This window comes from Lepisma saccharinum, chromosome 22 (assembly GCF_977018435.1).
Source record: "Lepisma saccharinum chromosome 22, izLepSacc3.1, whole genome shotgun sequence".
Classification (NCBI taxonomy): Eukaryota; Metazoa; Arthropoda; class Insecta; order Zygentoma; family Lepismatidae; genus Lepisma; species Lepisma saccharinum.
The window spans coordinates 17689244-17705404 of NC_139250.1; the positions used below are offsets into that span (position 1 = coordinate 17689244).

At 39.0% G+C, this 16161-nt stretch overlaps 1 protein-coding gene across 1 annotated transcript in view; it reads left to right on the top strand.

Moving 5' to 3' along the window:
- Positions 1–12857: 12857 nt before the first annotated feature.
- Positions 12858–16161, top strand: part of LOC146004742 (glutathione S-transferase 1-1-like) — a 114743-nt gene continuing 111439 nt past the window's right edge. Inside the window, exon 1 of the mRNA XM_083143708.1 lies at positions 12858–13421. Within this exon, the coding sequence (XP_082999834.1) occupies positions 13269–13421 (153 nt within the window). The 5' untranslated portion in view covers positions 12858–13268. The remainder of the gene's footprint in view (positions 13422–16161) is intronic.

Consider the following 16161-nt stretch of genomic DNA (forward strand, 5'->3'; position numbering starts at 1 on the left):
GGTCAGGTCATCAATCACTTCAGTATGTACAGATAGGCTAAGCCATTTGACGAAGCGGGGATACACGATCCTCAGAGACGCGGGCAAACTATCAGAAGTTTCTGGTAAGTGATCGTCCAAATAAGATGCAATGATAAGAACAGTAACTCAAGGAAGAACAAAAAGAAATCAATGATACGACCAAGCCTTCCATCTGTCCCTATTCTGGGCAAGATCAATCCAATCTTTTCCATCCGTACAGATTTCTTTTAGGCCCATCTCAACGTTAGTTATCCCCCAATCCTCGTCTTGGCCTTCCTACAGGTCTTTTACCATCAGGTTTCCCAACAAGAATCCTGTAAGAACAGTTCATAGAAATCATTATCACAACTCGTTTTTGGTGAATACCAAGCCACGAAGAAAAGAGAAGAAGGAAAACAGGAGTGAGCACAGGCCCGTAGCCAGAATTTTATTTCGGGGGGGGGTCATCCCTTATTATCGCCAGAAATATTTGTAGAGGGGCTCAGGCCATAGATAACACTTGCTTAGTACAAATAATAATGACAATAATAATCAATGGCCGCGATTGGGCTCCAAAACCGGGGAGCAAAGACAGTACATTGCCCTTTGTACATAAGATTTAGAATAGTGCGGGGCCAAAATTGGCGAAAAGTGGGGGGGGGGGGCAACTGCCCCCACTCGCCCCCATAATCGCCGCTACTGATAATAATTATTGTTATTTTACAATAATAACTATCATAAGTTATTAAAAATATACCAGTTTCAATTCAAATTTATTGTTATATTACATAAATTGAAAGACACTGCTACTCGATCCACCGTTATAAGTGAATATCTAACACAATTGTTGTCCATTATTTTTCTTATGTTTTGTAGTTAGTGTACTGAAAATCATAGTTATTGTATTTTGTTATTAACTTTTACACAATCGTTCAAAAAAGGCTTTAACAGTTAGTGGTAAATTTTACTCATAAAGTTTATATTCTGTGACCTCTCACGAAGAAAGCTATAAGTGTTGGAAGCTGTGGATCCATTTATTCTTTGGATTAAATGCTAGATTATAAAACTATAACCTGGTTCCTCTATTATACACTGAACTTTTGTTTTTATGTAATGCAGTTTTTACTGTGGTTATAACTTTATTTCTGTTATTAAAAAAAACACTTTAAAATTAGATATTTGTAGATTTCGGGGGGGGGGGCTTTAGCCCCCTTAGCCCTCCCCCTGGCTACGTGTCTGAATGAGTAGGAAAGTGTCGACTTTTCGTTTTTATCGGGTCAGAGAGCTTCAGTAAACCAACCTCCTAGGTTCAGCACTCCCGAGTTGTTTCGTGTCCCCGTGGACCAATTTACCGAGACTGGTGATTCCACGCAATTGGCGTCCGAACCAAACCCAAACCTTTTTCTTCTCAGTTGGCAACACTGAATTTAAAAAAGTTACCACAGCCAAGGTCGCTTAAAAGAACGTGTTTCCCAGGTAGTTGCCTGAGGGCATTCAGGAAGAGGTTGTGTAGGTAACTGGGGACTCCCGCAAGAACGCTACGCCTTCTTCCACAAACGTCGAGATACGAGTTGCTCCCAAATGGCGAATTTTAACATGTTCAAGGTCTCTTCGGTGGCGGTACGGACTTCATCAATTCATTTTTTGAACTCTGGTCTCATGTTATTGTTATCCTTTTAAAATAGTGACCAATGAAACCATTAGCAACGAAGGACAATATTAATTCCAGACCGATAGCCTTTTTTTTTTTGTTTGGTGATACACACACGCCTGCTTTAGCTCCTCCCACCTGCATTTATTTATTATATTTTTTGCTAAATTGATGTCGTATTTAGAAATGGAAAGCATGAAAAACTGACCACTTGCTCAACTTGTGCGCTATGGCTTATATTAGTCATACGCCAGTGCTGACTCCATGCGACGAAAATAGGACATTACGCAGGCCTTCAATAATCAGGTAGGTCGTGGCACATGCACATTTTTATTTGCTTATTTTGTAGCGTTGAACCAAGTTTGATTTCTTCAAGAGTTGTAAGTAATAAGTGCAGATTGATTTCCATCCTGTTTCATTACTTTGTTTCTTTCATACAAATGTGTTTTTTCTTAGCTTACGTTCTACTGATGTAAAGATCGTTAAGTTTTTTATTGGTGGTTTTGTTTCAATTTCCGAATTTTGTAAACGAACGCGCTGCACTCTACACTATCACCATTGTAGCGATGATATGAAACTCATATTTTACTCCACCTTTACTCCACACGAGGTTTATAGAAAATATGTACGCCGCGACAGGAATTGTACGGTTTTATTTATTATTCTCTAGCTTGCAGAAGTTGAATCAAGGTTAAACTTTATCAATTAATAGGCGAATTTTAATTCCCTCCTATTACTATCTCAGTTAAAATTCTGTACTAACTTCCGGTATACACTAGCGACATTGTGACAAAATATCAAACTTATACTGGCCAATGTTACTATAATTTGGCTGTAACATTGGTATTCAATTCTATTGTTTTTGGAAACAGGAAGGGGTAGTTTGTAAAGCAGGTGTAGTAAAATTGTAGGTCATGGTTTATGAATGTTATCGTAGCAGAGGATAAAACAAAATATCATCTATTTATTAGCCATCTGTTTGGGCAAAAATCAATCTCATTTGATATTTGTTTCCTTCTTAACAGCGCTTCTCATTGTCATTTTTGTTGATATGCGAGAGTAAGCGTTGGCAGAGCTAGTTTCAAACCCATTTTGTGCACAGACGCTACAGTTTAATTGTAGTCGATTTCTTGATTACCAAGCGATCAGGAAGTTGTGATTTATGCTTGAACGTCGATTTGAGAAATTTTTGTGCTAGATAGCACTCGTACTTAGGTTTTCCCACCCAACAGAGATTGAAGACATTTAAATCTTACCCACCCATATCACTACCATGAAATAAAACATATATTTGGAAAACTAACTCATGGTTAATGAAACTGTGGACAGGCATTTTAAATCATCGAAACAAATGGCAGCAACACCAGCGTACCCAGGATTTTTTCGGAAATTTTAAAGGTGGATATTGCTGCGTTCTACGGGGAAGGAGGAGACATGATACACAATAAAGTATTTCGTAATTCCGATTTTTAATATTTGCTTTAAAAAGTTGTTAAAAGGACAAAACTAATATAGTAATCGGGGGTTATTTAAATGGGAATTTGCATATATCACTTCGGTTTTACCCAGAGTTCTTTAATTACTGCTTTCATTCAAAGCTTTTGACTTTCTCAAAATTTCGGAGGGGGTTTACAGCCAGATCAGATGACCCCCCCCCCGTACGCCAATGGTCAGCAATAATTATCTAAATTTGAACAGGCCGAGATGAATGAAGTAATGATGAAACAACGGAACGTCCAAATTCTACGGTGATTTGAACTCAGGAACTTTGCAACTTCGTAGCATGCTCCAATATCGGGATAACTTTCGATCCCCGTGTCCCACTTTGAACTGTAGGTCCAGTACCGATTAGCCTATCTGTGCATAAAGTGGACTTAGGAAACTAAAACAAACGATATCCGAATCGCAACAGCCCGTTGTCGATTGTGTGATTTGGTTTATTTTACTTCGCTTTTCTGCCACCTTGGCTAATCGCGAAGATGAGGATGAGTGATGATATGATGAAATTGAAAGAATTCGAACCGGAGACCCGTGGCGTGGTAGCACTCTGTTCTAACCACTCCGCCACGGAGGTCGGCAAGCCGCGATCGAGAACGTGTTGAGCAAGTTCTTTTTTTCTTAACGAGATCTTAAGATCTGGAAATATGTTGGTTCTAATTCGAAATCGAAGCAGTTTGAACTTAAAGAGCAATTTAGTTTTACCTATGCTCCTTGCCTGTGACTGAAACGACGAAATAGGCGCTGGAGAAAAACTGACGAGTCATTGTTTCTTAGTCATCGGAAGATCCAGCGCGGGTAGAATGAACGCTGGAACATTTTTATTGATCTGGAAGCATGTTTCCGCTGGGGTTTCTGGAGGCTGTGAGAAACTGGAGAGCGTGACGTTCAAATACTTCACGTTCTAGCCTTTTTCTTTGTTGAGGTAAGCGATAGAATTTCACCCACGGAGCTAGAGGTTGATTCACTTGATTTATTTTACTTCGCCTTTTCGCCACTTCTGGCAAACCGCAAAGATGATGATGAGTGATGATTATGAAGAAAATGATGAAAGGACACTCACAAAGAACACCCATGCACAGACCGGGATTCGAACCTGGAATCCCTGGTGTCGTAGCGCGCTGTTCGAGGTCGGGAAAAATCCAGAGGGTCCAAGGTGCGAACAATAGGATATGGCATGAGTAACCCACACAGCACACAAATGTCCAAAAGATATCCACTGGATATATTTTGGATATTTGTGTCGGAAGTTCTGGATATCCAATAGATATCCTGGAATTTCCAAAAGACATCCACTGGATATCTGATGGATATCCATTTGTCCGCACACCTGATATCCAGAAATGGATATGTTTTGGACATTTCCGGATCACTTCCAACATAAAGTATGAGAAAATATACATAACGGGAATACTATGACCATTTTCTAATATTCGAAACACATCCTATTTATGTTCATGTTGGATAGCAAGTTCTGGATCAATTCTAGATATGTTTTGGATATCCAGAATTGGATGTGTTTTGGATATCCCGTTTTGGACAAGATCTGGATATGTTTTGGATATCCAGAATTGGATGTGTTTTGGATATCCCGTTTTGGACAAGATCTGGATATGTTTTGGATATCCAGAATTGGATGTGTTTTGGATATCCCGTTTTGGAAGAGATCTGGCGACGTATTTGATATTCGGAATTGGACAATGTTTCTGACAGCCAGTTCTACACACGTTTAGGCTGTGTATTAGATATCAAGAATTGGTCGAGTTTCAGATATCCAGTTATGGATATCCAATAAACGTCCCAAGGTTATCCAGAAATGGATATCCATAATATCCATGGATCTGATCTTGGACATTGTGGATATCTAATGGATATCCCTGGGAGATTGGTGCTGTATGGGAACGAGGAAGTAAGACAATTCCTCTCCAAAACACTGCTTTAGTTTGAAGTTGTCGAGTTTCTGCAACGATCTGTATGAAGCTTGACGCGCACTGAGAAGCCCGAAACGCTGCAACAGGACGGAACAGTTTCGCTTCCGGCGTCTCAGTGGGCGATAACTTTTAAGAAGATAACTTACAGACTTCTGGCACGGAAATTCCCGCTTCGGTTCCTCACGTTCCCCTGTAGTAAGCGTTACACCATTTGATTTCAATAGAAGCAGACGACAGAAGTTCTGTTGCGGATTTTTCCGTGCTTCCCCCTCGTCTCAATTCGCGAGGTCACTCAGAGAACTAAATGCATCATATCGATTGATGCATCAGAATGCATCGATTGAGGCACTAAAGTGTATTTTATGGCTTCTTCAAAGAATCACATTCACATTTGGGTGCATTTTTGTATGTCGTGAAAGAAACACCATGGTGCATCCATCATTTGATTCAAGTGAGGACTTATTACAGTCGAGATGAACTTCAACGCATCTGTCGATGCGTTTTGATGCACCTTGGTGCGTTTTGATGCACCAGAATGCATCTTTTTCGATGATGCATGAAGGAACATCAACTGATGCACTGAAGTGCATCTCGACTGAACCCAAATGCATCAAATGTGATTGTGATTCTTTGAAGAAGCCATAAAACACACTTTAGTGCATCAATCGATGCAGTCTGGTGCATAAATCGATATGATGCATTTAGTTTTCTGTGTATATAGTGAGGCCGCCGTAACACCCGGTGCGGGGACCTCCTTTATGGCAGTGGACCCTCTGTTGCCGCGTTTACCTACGAAGGAACTCGCAGTTAAACAACCAATTAGGCCTAATGATTGGGCAAGAAGCGGCAACAATAAAAATCTCTCCTCTCCGAAGCAGCCAGCAGGGAAACAGGATTCTGTCAAAATGACCGTTCTGCGGTGTGAATGGAGGCCGGTTCGTATGGCGGCACTACTATAGTTTTACTTGCATCAGCACTTTTTAATAATTAAGGCAAGAAATGTAGTACGTGTGGATGTCATTTTCCAGGGTGCAACATTTATTCCCCATTCAAGAACGATGGGCATTCCAGTTGAAACAGCTCCATATCAGGAACTGGTCTGTACAAGTTGGACATTTCAGTGAAATGTCTTCCCAACTCAGAAAGTCTTACTAATTGCCTCGCGGGAGGATGAATTGGCTTTTGAAACAGTTGACATTACGCACTGCTAACCTAACTTACAAGCAAAAGATTTACAATAAACTCAAAATATGTCAGTGGAAAGAAGGAACTCCCCGTAGAGTACTACAGTACAACCTCGTTAATCCGGACCAATGGAGGGATAAGTTGACCGGTTTAACGAAAGTCCGAATTAACTGAAATAACCTAAAAGAACAGCAGAAAGTGTATTAAAGCTCAGTTTATAGCAACAAAACAAGTTTATTATGGTGTATTTAAAGGACATAGGCCTAAATACACTATACAGTACAGTACAAAGTCTGCGCGAAACAGAATTTCATCAGTGGTTGACTGCCTTTTCTTTGGGAAGTTCTCTTCTTGACTTCTAGCCACATCTAAAACCTTGCATTCTGCCTTTTGCCTGTCCGGATTAAGCGAAGTCCGGCTTATCGGTGTCGGGATTAACGAGGGTTTACTGTATTTCTGCAAATGGATATATTACCTAGTATTTCAGGATGACGTGCAGTAACGATAAGAACATCTCTTACCTGTTCCCCTTCACTTCCGAGCAGCGGCTCCTGAATTGGGAACATTCCAATTCAAACATTCCACGTGAAAATATCGGTTCCTGAATTGGGAACATTCCAATTCAAACATTCCACGTGAAAATATCGGTTCCTGAATTGGGAACATTCCAATTCAAACATTCCACGTGAAAATATCGGTTCCTGAATTGGGAACTTTCGTCATAGTTCCTGAATTGCGACATCCTGAGTTGTGACATCACGGAGTACAACGGCCACCTTGCCCCCTTCCACAGGCACAAGCCAAGCGTTCTGATTAGGGCCAACACTAATCGAAGAATGTTGGAATAAACCGGAAATAAAATTTAATTTCCATTCTGTCTTTTCATTAAGATTTGGCCTCGATGTAGTACAATTAATAATATTCTACATTCAAATTTAGGCCTAACACTGAAATTTGCTGATGAATAAAATCGAAAGGAACTATACCGGCCTCCCTGGCGGAAAGGTTATCACAGCACGCTACGGCGTCAGGGGTCCCAGGTTCGAATCCCCGTCTAGGCATAGGTGCTCTTTGTGCGTGTCCCTTCATCACTTTCATCACTCATCCTCATCGTCGCTATAAGTCAAATCGAAAAAAAAATATGATACTACATCTTCTTCTTTTCTGGCACTACAGCCCATCACAGGCCTTGGCCTCCTTCAGAATCTTCCGCCATCCATCTCTATCCAGCGCCTTCCTTCTCCAACTCCTAACTCCCAGCATACTTAGGTCCTCTTCTACCGAATCAACCCACCTTAAAGGTGGTCTTCCTACTTTTCTCCTGCCCTCCATATGCATAAACGTTATCTTTTTGCACATCGAGTTATCTGGCATTCGGTATATATGTCCTAGCCACCTTAACCGTATTAGTTTAATTTCCTTCACAATATCTATATCTTGGTAGAGTTGATATAGTTCATTATTGTATCTTCTTCTCCAAAATCCGTTTTCACATATAGGACCATAGATCCTGCGCAGGATCTTCCTTTCAAAACTTCCGATCATTGTCTCAGCATTCTTAGTTATAATCCATGATTCACATCCATACATTAAAATAGGTCTTATTAACGTTTTGTATAGCTTAACTTTTGTTTTCCTTCTGATATACCGGGACTTCATATGTTTTTTTTTCATATGTTTTCCAAGTCCAAAGTAACTTCTATTTGCCATACTTATTCTGTGTTGAATCTCTGTCAGAGAATCTCCTTTTTCTGTTATATACACACCAAGATATTTAAATTCCTGTACTCTCTCGAAGGAGAGCCCGTTAACTTCAAGATGTGTAGTACTAGTATGCACCTTGGTTATTTCCATATATTTTGTTTTAGCAGCATTTACTGCAAGCCCCATTTTTTGTGCTGCTGTAAGGAGATTAGCTACAGCTTCACGCAATGCTCTTGTTGTTCTAGCTATTATAACCACATCATCTGCATATGCCATCATTTGCACTGACTTGTTTATTATAGTTCCTCTAGTGTCTATGCCTGATTCTCTGACAGCCTTTTCTAGTGCAATATTGAATAGCATACATGACAGGGCATCTCCTTGACGCAATCCTTGTTTTGTTTCGAATTCTTGAGATAGCTGATTTCTTATCTGTACTCTACATCGCACTTTTTTTAGAGTCTCTTCTACTAGATTTACTAATTTCTGTGGGATGTTGAATTCCCTCATGGCTTCAATCAGCTCGTTCCTTCGTATGGTATCATACGCAGATTTAAAATCTATATAGAGGTGATATGTATTTATTCCAAATTCTTTTGTCTTTGCGCATATCTGTCTAATTGTATGTATGTGGTCTGAGGTCGATTTTCCCTCTCTAAAGCCACATTGGTAGTCACCTATTATTTTGTTTACATACGGGGAGAGCCTTCGGAAAAGTATATTAGAGAGAATTTTGTATCCGGTGTTAAGTTTGCTGATGCCTCTATAGTTTTCTGTTTGTAGGCCATCCCCCTTCTTATATATGGGGTATATTATACCTTCTTCCCATTGTGATGGGATTTCTTCATCCTTCCATATTTTATCTAGTAGATTTTGAATGCTTCTCAAGAAATCCCTTCCGTGAAGTTTCATCATCTCTGCTGTTATTTTGTCAGATCCTGGCGCTCTATTGTTTTTCAGCTTCTCAATGGCACTCTTAACTTCTTCAAGGCTAGGTCCCTGCTTTTCCTGTTCATTAAGCTGGGGATTTGTTACATTCTGATCTTCTTCCGTATGCTGATTCTGTTCTTGCTCCATTCCACTTCCATTCTGGTTTTGTTCATTCAAAAGTTCATTAAAATGTTCCTGCAATCTAATTAAAATATCCTGGTCATTACTTAACAGTCGTCCGTCTTTATCCTTACATATGCTCCAGTTTGGAATCCTCGCATTTCATTGACAGTTCTATAAAATCTTCTACTCTCTCGTTTCCCATTAAATGATTCCACTTGTCTCATTTTACTTTCCACACTCTCTTTTTTCTTTCTCTTATGTATTTTCTTTTCCTTCCTTCTCAGTTCTCTATATACTTCTAGCTTTGCTCTTGTAAAATAACTTTGTATCATATTTCTGTATGCTTCATTTTTCTGCTTGGTTATCTCCTTGCACTCCTCGTCAAACCATTCATTACGGTTTTGTTTCTTCATTTCCCCTATTTCCTCATCTGCTACTTTTATTATTACATCTCGTATTTTGCACCACTCTTCATTGGGATTGGTGTTGTTCACGCCATCTTCCAGGTTTTTCAGTCTGTCAGTAATCTTTTGCTGATATGTTTTCTTTCTGTCTCTTTCCTTCAATTTATATATATCATATTTTGTGATTTTACTTTCTTGCCTTTTGTGTATACATGATATTCTGTTCTTGATCTTAGCAATCACCAGGTAGTGATCTGTGTCCACATTTGCTCCCCTAAAACTACGTACATCTAAAATGCTTGATTTGTGTTTACTATCTAAAATTACATGGTCTATCTGGTTACTTGATCTCCCATCTGGAGTTCTCCATGTTGCTTTATGTATATCTTTGTGAGGATAAAAGGTGCCTGCTATGATCATTTGATGCCTATTTGCAAAATCAATCAGTTTTATTCCATTATTGTTACTCTCATGGTGCAGGCTATGAGATCCTATCACAGGTTTAGCCCAGATTTCCCTGCCTACCTTTGCATTAAAATCTCCAAGCATTATTTTGATATCATACTACATATAATCTCAAAGGAAATCTTTTCTAATTCGGAACGAATTTAGATGTGTTCGAATTTAGAATACTTCTAATAACCTTGAATACAACTATATTTTGACCCCCTATTTAAGGCTTTCCAAGGATAAATCAATGTATGTTGTTGTTAATGTGGGATATTAATCGCATGTAACGGTGAACGTAGTGCCATTTAATGTGTTTTGTTGAATAACCTTCTCAGCCCCACCCAACGACATCCACAGATTTCTTTTAAAAGAGGGAGGCAAAATTAGAATATGACGTCATGTTTATGTTGTCAGAAGAGAGAGAGACGTTTTAAGGGAGAGGGAAATGAAGGGAAATCAAGAAAGGAAAGGAAACAAACTAGGGCGGGATAGGAAGAGAAAGAAGGAAAGCGGAAAATAAACGAGCCACAGAGAGAGAGAGAGAGAGAGAGAGAGAGAGAGAGCAGAAAGGAAGTGAGAGAAGAATGAAAATAAGGACATGAGAGAGAAAGGGAAAGTAGTTCGGGAGGGAAGGAAATGAAAATAAAGAGTGTTTGTGTGTGTGAGAGAAGAAAGATGCAAGAGAGAAAGAGGAAATAAGAGAGAGAACGAAAGGGGAAAAAAGAGAAAGGGGAAGTAAAGAGAGGGAAGGGAAAATAAAGAGAGAGAAGGGGAAATAACGAGAGAGAAGGGGAAATAACGAGAGAGAAAGGGGAAATAAAGAGAGAGGAAGGGGAAATAACGAGAGAGAGGAAATAAGAGGGGGAGAGAGAGGAAATAAGGAGAGAAAGAGGAAGTTAGAGAAAAAGAGAAAGGGGAAATGTAGAGAGAAAGGGGAAATAAAGAGAGAGAAGGGGAAATAAAGAGAAAGAAGGGGAAATAAACAGAGAGAAGGGGAAATAAATAGAAAGAGGAAATAAGAGGGAGAGAGAAAGAGGAAATAAGAGAGAGAGAAAGAGGAAGTAAGAGGGAGAGAAGAGGAAATAGAAGAGAGAGAAGAGGAAATAAAGAGAGAGAAGGGGAAATAAAGAGAGAGAAGGGGAAATAAAGAGGGAAATAAAGAGAGAGAAGGGTAAATAAAGAGAGAGAAGGGAAATAGAGAGAAAAAGGATAAATAAAGAGAGAAAGCGGAAATAAAGAGAGAGAAGGGGAAATAAACAAAAAGGAAATAAGAGAGAAAGGGGAAATAAGGAGAGAGAAAGGGGAAATAAAGAGAAAAGGGGAAATAAAGAGAGAGAAGGGGAAATAAAGAGAGAGTATGGGAAATAAGAGGGAGAGAAAGAGGAAATGAGAGATAGAAAGAGGAAGTAAGAGAGAGAGAGGGGAAATAAAGAGAGAGAAGGGGAAATAACGAGAGAGAAGGGGAAATAAAGAGAAAGAGGAAATAAGAGAGAGAAAGGGGAAATAAAGAGAAAAGGGGAAATAAAGAGAGAGAAGGGGAAATGAAGAGAGAGTATGGGAAATAAGAGGGAGAGAGAAAGAGGAAATGAGAGATAGAAAGAGGAAGTAAGACAGAGAAAGAAGAAGTAAGAGAGAGAGAGAGGGGAAATAAAGAGAGAGAAGGGGAAATAAAGAGAGAAAGGGAAAATAAAGAGACAGAAGGGGAAATAAAGAGATAGAAAGGGAAATAACGAGAGAGAAGGGGAAATAAAGAGAAAGAGGAAATAAGAGAGAGAGAAAGGGGAAATAAAGAGAGAGAAAGGGGAAATAAAGAGAGAGAAAGGGGAAATAAGAGGGAGAGAGAAAGAGGAAATGAGAGAGAGAAAGAGGAAGTAAGAGAGAGAAAGGGGAAATATATAGAGAAAGGGGAAATAAGAGAGAAAGGAAATAAGAGAGAGGATAAGAAGCAAGAAAGAGAATTAAAAAGAAGTAAGAAAGAGAAAGATGAATAAGAGACAGTGAATAGGAAGCAAGATAGAAAGAATGGAAACGAAGCATGAGAGAGAGAGAAAGAGGCAATAAGAGAAAAGGAGAGGAAACGAAGCAAGGAAGAGAATAGAAAGGAAGCGAGAGAAAAAGAGAGAGAAACGGATAGAGAGGAAAAGAAGCACGAAATAAAATGGAAAAGAAACAGCAAGAGAGAGAATGGAAAAGAAGCAAGAGAGATAGAGGAAATAGAGAGAGACGGGGAAGAAGAAAGAGAATGGAAAAGATGCGAGAGAGAGAGGTGGAGGGAAGGAAGTGAGAGAAAGGGTACGAGAGAGAGAAGAAATAAAATAAGCGAGAGAGGGAGACAAAGAGAAAACTAGAAAAAAGAGAGGATTGGAAAGTAAGAGGAAATGAGACAGAAAACGAGTAAGCATTTTTCTTATTTCATGAAGGGTCATGACCCCCTTCGAACCTTCCTACGAGCGCTTATGGATCCATTTGCGTTCGTATTCCAGTATTCCACCTTGTCCAATTTAAAACACTTTTGCCCATGTCAGTATTTCAACGCATTTAACAGTCTGAACATTTCACAGCTTCCCCCAGCTCCTGTTTTTCCGGTTCACTTGAGAAACGATAACGAACGCCTTATTAAACTCGGATTATATTGAATTCTTCCTCTGCGATTGACAGAGGGAGTCACTTCTAAAAGATCTTCCCGTCCCACATAATTTTACGTAATGTCATCACAGTCAATTACGACACGCAAGTGATGATAAGCTTTCAGCTTCCCAAAAGTCATGGAACGTAGAATTCAATGACGTCAGAATCTGAGGCATGGATATTCTTGCTTGCAGGGGGCAGCATAATCGGTAGCACTGGAACGGAGCCCAAAACGTCATCAACGGATATTTTGCTACTGACTTATCTTTGATTATGCGCATGCGCCACCTTACTTGATGATGTTTAGGTGCGAGAGAGGGGAGGTACTGTCAGTAATCCTGACAACCTTAGATTTTACTCGGCAGAAGGTGGTAGGGAGACGCGTGGTACGGTACAGTACAACTTTCATTTCTCATACTGATCCCGACGCTGACGAAAGCTTCCAGACAGGCACTAAGTTATCAAAGAGACGATGCGACAACAATTTGCTTACGCGGAAGTACAAAGGTTCGATTCTAATAGCACGGGTTCACGAAACGCACACACGATGAATCAAAACCGTACACCAGCGCCACGGCGGAGAAGGCGGAAATCTTTGTCGTCTGCTAGTCGTTGTGTTTTCTCACAACTGGTAGACGGGTAGGCCTAGCCTCCGCGAAGCAAGTATAGCGTTTGTGTTGTTCGAAGTTCGTAAAGAGTTTACTTTTTTCGTTCAACGAAAAGTTCTTGTTAAAACGAACATTTCTTGGCTTGTTTCGTCGAAAGATGGTTGATTTCAAGCCCAAGTTGTATTACATGCCCGGTTCACCGCCCTGCAGAGCAGTATGGATGTGTGTGAAAGAACTGACACTGGACATCGACATGAGGAAGATTGACATGTATCAGAAGGCCGAGCAAAAGCAGCCCTGGTTTGTCAAGGTAAACAGATTTATATATTATTTCATTTCGGTGTGCTTGTGATTTTTCACGACAAACTCACCTGTTGCTTTTATGACACAGAACACCCTCGCAACGCCAACGCTTTTTTTTTTTCTTTGCTTTCGCTGCACTTTTTTCTCCAACGTTGAAACTGCATACGCAACGTTGCAATTTAATAAAGACCCTTTGTTTTGCTTTTGGAATGCAAGCATTATCGCCGACTGCAAGCTGCTACAGTTTCTTCCTTGCTTATTTGACCAGCTGAGGTTAAAAGTTCGTACTTCATGTTGTAAGCTGATAATTTTTATGCAGCTGGTTGTTATAAAGCGACCTTTCACACTCTTAGTTTATGTATTTCTATCGAGATGTGGATACTTCGTACAACTCTGGCGTTTTGACGATTTTCCTTTAGCTGCGTGCTAAAATTTAACTATTATTCTCGTAATAAAAACAACCATCAAACAGGATGCTTCACTTGAGCGAGTGGGTGAACTTTAGTCAAATTTTAAGTTGAATTGACATCTTAATGTCATTTGGTGTGGGAATTTCTGCAAGGATTTCGTCCTTTGATTTGCATCCGGAAGTAGATTAATATATATTAGAACTTGACATATTCCTCTAGCATTTTTTAAATATCGAATTGTCAATTTTATGACCTCCCCGATGGTCTAGTGGTACACCGTCGCCTTGTAATCAAGGGGTCCAGGGTCGGTATCCGGTGAAGACACATTGTACAGTGATTCGGATCCCACTTTCAATTGAAGGTCCAGTTCCGATAAGCCAGTGCATAAAGTGGACTTAAAAAACAATTCAATTCAATGAATTGTCAATTTCGTTGGGTGAGCGCGTTGTATGTATGACCTCTGTATCGCATCTCTAGCTTCGAGTTGCGGCTAAGATATTTGTGTCTAATGGTGGTTGTTCTTCTATCTGTTTTATACATTCATCGTTCATCTTCATCATGACGCACAACCTAGAGAGAAAGTGACGCTAAATAGCTAAATAACCAAATAGAAAGAACAACAAATAGATGTGTGCTTTAAAGGTTATTCGCTTGTGCCGGTAGTGAACGGACAATTTAAATTGAAGTGAAATGCGCCCTTCTATAATTCGCACCCCTGTACCCATACTACACTGATAATAATAACAGTTTAATAAGGAAGCTGGAAAGGTAAGAAATTAATGGTATTCTTGGACAAAAATTGCTTTTCAAATTTATCAGATCATTTTCAAAAAGGTTCAATAATCTTAAGATAGTCGAGCTTCAGTTTCGAGAATCGTAATGTTATAAACCATGTTAACTAATGTAACGAAAGCAGAAATTCCTAACCAAAATTTCATAAAAATATAGTCCAGTTTTTCGCTCAGCATTCACAGTTGTTTCTGTCATTGTGCCAGAACATTCCATCAAAGTTATTAAAAGATAATATGAAGCTTTATAAAATGTAACTAAATCGAGAAATTGAACGAGAACAATCTATAGGTACCGTATATGGCAAAATAATATTCATATCAAGTCCAAGGTTGTTTGTGACTTAAAGAATAGTACTTTACCAAATTCTACCATCGAAGTAACTAACATTTACCAGAAATCATAGCTTGTCTAAAAGATGTCAAAAGAAAATTAATGCATTTTGCCCTATTTGCTACAGAACGGTACTGGCATAAGACTGCATCGTGGATACGGGACGATATTTCGTGTGAGAAAGATTGCGTGATGTGTAACGATTGTCTTTTGTTCAGTATTCGAGCAGTGACTTTTCACATAATTGTTTCAACTTCTTGCACGCACATCACGCCACAAGAATCTAAGCCAAGTTCATAAACAATTAAGATCACAATTAAGAAATAAAAGGTTATTCATTCGTAACATGTGTCCCTTGAACACACACAAAAAAAACTGAAATAGAGGTTAGTGTTGACCTGATTTTTTGTGTGAGTAAAGTTGATTCTGTGACAATAATAACCATGTATTCATATCAGAATTAGAGTGCGATTAAGCTGGAGGTGCAACCTTAAACTAAACACAAGCAAAACCTTTTTTCAACAAGGGAAAGCTTTCATCTAGAGGGATAATTCTATCCCTCATGAAACTATTGTAAAAATTACAGTTTGCATCAAGGTGGATCACTTTAAAGAAATATTTTATAGAATAATGTACATGAAGATATCGGAATCACTTTTCGTGAAAGTACATTAATCTCCTAATCATGTAATGGTGTTTATTAGGCTCTAGGATAGAAAAAGATAGGAAATACAATATGGTGTACAGAGTACATCCAGAATGTTTTAGTTTTACTGGAAGAAAAGTTACTGAAATTATTATAGATTCATTAACACACTCAACAAACATTTCCATAGTAGGTTCATATATACAGTATCAGAAACAGAAACAGAAAAATGTATATTTACACTATACTTTTTTATTTGCCTTGATCAAACTGTTCAAATATTTTACAGGGCCGTTTACTAGGAAAAGCCTTTCTATAAAAAATATATCTATGTGCATGGTGCCAAAAACCATACAAGCAATTTTAAGTATGTAAAAAAAATCTGATATAAATAGAAAATCAAACATTTTTTTTCATAAAATTAATGATTTTTATCCACCCTAGTTTGCATTATCAAGAAATACTTAGAATATTTCACACAAATGTTTTGACAAGAACGAGGAGTAGGCTATACAGTGGCAATGCCAGTGAGGGACGCAGGGAGTCCTGGCTCGCTAAATATATACTTA